This window comes from Formica exsecta, unplaced genomic scaffold (assembly GCF_003651465.1).
Source record: "Formica exsecta isolate Colony F162 unplaced genomic scaffold, ASM365146v1 scaffold245, whole genome shotgun sequence".
Lineage (NCBI taxonomy): Eukaryota > Metazoa > Arthropoda > Insecta > Hymenoptera > Formicidae > Formica > Formica exsecta.
Genome location: NW_021849727.1, coordinates 382,212 through 385,559, shown reverse-complemented (window position 1 = coordinate 385,559; position 3,348 = coordinate 382,212). Strand labels below are relative to the sequence as shown.

Here is a 3,348-nt window from a genome sequence, read left to right as displayed (position 1 = left end):
GTTCAATAGTTAATGAGATACAGTCACGCATAGTTGTGTTATAAAATTTTGTTTAAAAATCGGTGTAATGAAATGAACGCTTGACAACGCGTCATCATTAAATTCTGCGTTAAATGAGTGAAGTCTCCAACAGAAACGTTATAAATGATTCAACAAGCCTAGTCCTCTGAAGCAAGCCCTTTCAAAATTTGATGCATGTTTTTCTTATGTCATCTGTATCTTCGAAACGTTACTCTTATGCATAGCTGATTCTCCGTAGACTTGTTGAATTATTCGACAGTGTATATATATCCATATTATATTTAAACTGAAATCTTTATTCTTTCATGAATAGAAACAAATATAGATCATTTATTATAATTTGTTAATACAATCTATTTTTAATTATATATTCTCTTATATAACTTATATTTAATAGAAAAGTTTTTGTTTTATTTATCTATTTTCTGACTTTATTTTTTGACACCTTGAAGTAGTTTTTGTTTCTAACTTTTACAGATATTTTGAGTAAATATATTTCGAGATATTTTACAGGTGTAAGCTAAATAATAGCTGGGTAGTCTTCTGCATGATACCTTACAATGTCTTCATTAGCAGGGACCGTCGTGCTTGTAAGCAATATCTGCAAAAACAGGATGCCTTTTATCCGACTGAAAATCCAACCGTCTATCGATCTAAAAACGCTTTTATCTTGATATAACAAACAGTTTTCTCTTGTTTTCTTTATATCGTTGTTGCGTTTCAACATTCGAATATACGCTAGATATAATCTTGATTGCGTCTTAATCGAGTCATGTATATCATGACTTCTTCTCTACGTTGTAATTTCAAGTCGCTTGATAGAATTTATTTATAAAATGGCTTCTTCCGCTATCTTAATATGCGCGCGGAAGAAAAAGAAACCGCGAGATACTATCTTGTCATAATGAAACGTATGAAAATGACTTTAAGATTACGCTTTTCCTGTTGTGATGAAAATCCATATATCTTCGTTGAGACAAAATTGAAACTTCCACCACGTGCGATGCATATATTTTACGCGACATACGCGAGTTAATGAAGGAAGAACTCCAAATGAAAATGCCGTTGCTTGAATGCGAGCAAGAATTTGTCTGTGTGGAATTTACAGATATGCTGTACGATTTACAGGTCTCACCTTCTGCCAGGGAGCGTAATTTGGCGCACCAGAGAGCCTCCGGACTCACGTAGGACTTGCCATTGGTACCGCACACCGGTTGTCTATGGTCCTCTTCCGGTATTGATCCGCAGGGATGATCATCCGGCCCGGAACACGGACCGTGATGCTTCAAGAACAGATCTATAATAAAAAGGGATACGTAAGCCTGAATATTACGTATAATAATGAAAAATTTATATCGAAAAGCGAAAAATATAATTTTTTAAATATATAACGATTCTCGTATCGAGCAATAATTCTTTCTAAAGTTTAATGCATGAGAATTGTAGCAATTCTTATTGCTTTATCGAAGACTTTATTAAGGCTCATGTATATATATATAAACTCTTTATCTAGACTTTTTCCACATAAATTTTTTTAATTTAATTGCAATCGTGTAAGTGAAAATAAATGGATTTTACAAAATGCTTATCTGTAATGTATTTAGCAATTAACTATTACGATTGATACATTTTATGAAATATTAGTCCGGCATCATATCTCGCGATGCGAGACTTACATTTGTCGTGACGTGTGTGACATTGCAAATGATGTACGCTCTGGTACGTGTGACCGTCGTTTCCGCAAACCTCATCATCCGCGGTAAAAGCTTCGTTCATATATTCGCCATTTGGCAAAACCGTCGTATTTGTGTGTGCATCTACGCAGGAATCGTGGCTATGCGTGTCGCATTCTCCGTTGGAAATTACTTTTAGATCTGAATTATAAAAAATAAGAAGTGCGCATTCACATATCATCTTAGCTATTGCCAAGAGAAAGTTTTCTTAATAAATATTTGATGATCTTGATTAAACCACAAAAATAAAAATTCTTCTGAAATTCATTTACAATAAATTCGAGATAAATTTTCAAGTTATATAGTTAAACTGCGATTAGATTAATTTATTATAAATTTTTATTACATTTACGAATATTATTGCTATTTTAATATCTTTGCTCTTTGACAAACTTGACTTGCAAAGTTGGTGAAAGTATCCGTCGATAAAATGTATACAAATTATTTTGTTAATATGAATTACATTACGTACGTGGGTGATGGCAGAGAAACAGAAAAGGATTTGAATAAGTAACTCCATCCGATGCGCAAACCGGATTCCATTCATATCTCACTTTTGCGATGTCACAAACCGCCGCACCGTAAAGCTGGTGAACGAATTCCACGCGACAACCGCCGTCGTGAATAATTTGCAATTCTAGAGAAATAAAATACATCCTGACATGTACAGATTTAAAATCTAAGCATATATATGCGAAAAACCATAATATTTCTCAATAATAATCTATTAAATAAAATAGTTGTCACTTCTTACGATTAAAAATTTTTAATATTAATCTTAATTTTCCAATTAAAAAATTTTAATATTGGTTATCACATTCTTTCATCGTGATCCCTTACCAGGATTATATCGTTGCAGGCACTTGAGTTGCGCCGCATTCTGATATGTTAGCCCATTATTAGCGCAAACCGGATTCACCTCGTAATGTTCGGTGCCGTTTCTGTCACAATGATCGTTCTGTCGGCAGTCTGTCATCGACACGGCTGTCAAATCTGAAACGATTACGAGGACAAAGTTTCAGTAGTCGAATTCGCAGTGAGTACTTCTCGCTTGCGATAAAGCAATCAAATCAATGCGCTCGCATTAATTCTGTCGGATCCAAAATCCAGATATTCTCAAATTGTCTACAGTTAATTGGAGATACCTTTGGAAAGTTATGAAAGACTCTGCACTTATTAAATATATAGAAGCTTTAATAAATATAATATTATAAAACTTTTTATATAAAAATATATATACATAGATCAAGACACAGAGACCTGTCTGTACGAAAAGTTGAGAACGTTACCTTTCGATTGTTTATGGCGAACGCATAGAAGCGATTGCATGTTTGTATAAATTTTGTGATCCGAGCCGCAAATCGGCATGTAATGTAGATCGACGCTGCAATATTTCTCGTTTTCCAAGCACGGACCGGAATGCAACGTAGCAACTGCGAAAAATTTTAATTAAAAAAATTTTAGATGAATTTATTGTTAAAATCTTTTTTTTATTTTTACATGAAATTTTTTCTGAAATTTAAAACGTATATTCCTAAAATATAACAACCTTAACATTAGTATCTCGTTAGTATTCTTTAAAATTTAATATTAT

General features: G+C 33.2%; 1 protein-coding gene across 1 annotated transcript in view; it reads right to left on the bottom strand.

The window, feature by feature from the left end:
- Positions 1–204: 204 nt before the first annotated feature.
- LOC115236115 (serine protease inhibitor dipetalogastin-like) overlaps positions 205–3,348 on the bottom strand; it is a 4,387-nt gene continuing 1,243 nt past the window's right edge. The window contains exons 3-8 of the mRNA XM_029808340.1: positions 3,044–3,187; positions 2,595–2,747; positions 2,227–2,391; positions 1,698–1,895; positions 1,157–1,318; positions 205–622 (exon numbers count right to left, since the gene is read on the bottom strand). Coding sequence (XP_029664200.1) covers positions 591–622; positions 1,157–1,318; positions 1,698–1,895; positions 2,227–2,391; positions 2,595–2,747; positions 3,044–3,187 — 854 coding nt within the window. The 3' untranslated portion in view covers positions 205–590. The remainder of the gene's footprint in view (positions 623–1,156; positions 1,319–1,697; positions 1,896–2,226; positions 2,392–2,594; positions 2,748–3,043; positions 3,188–3,348) is intronic.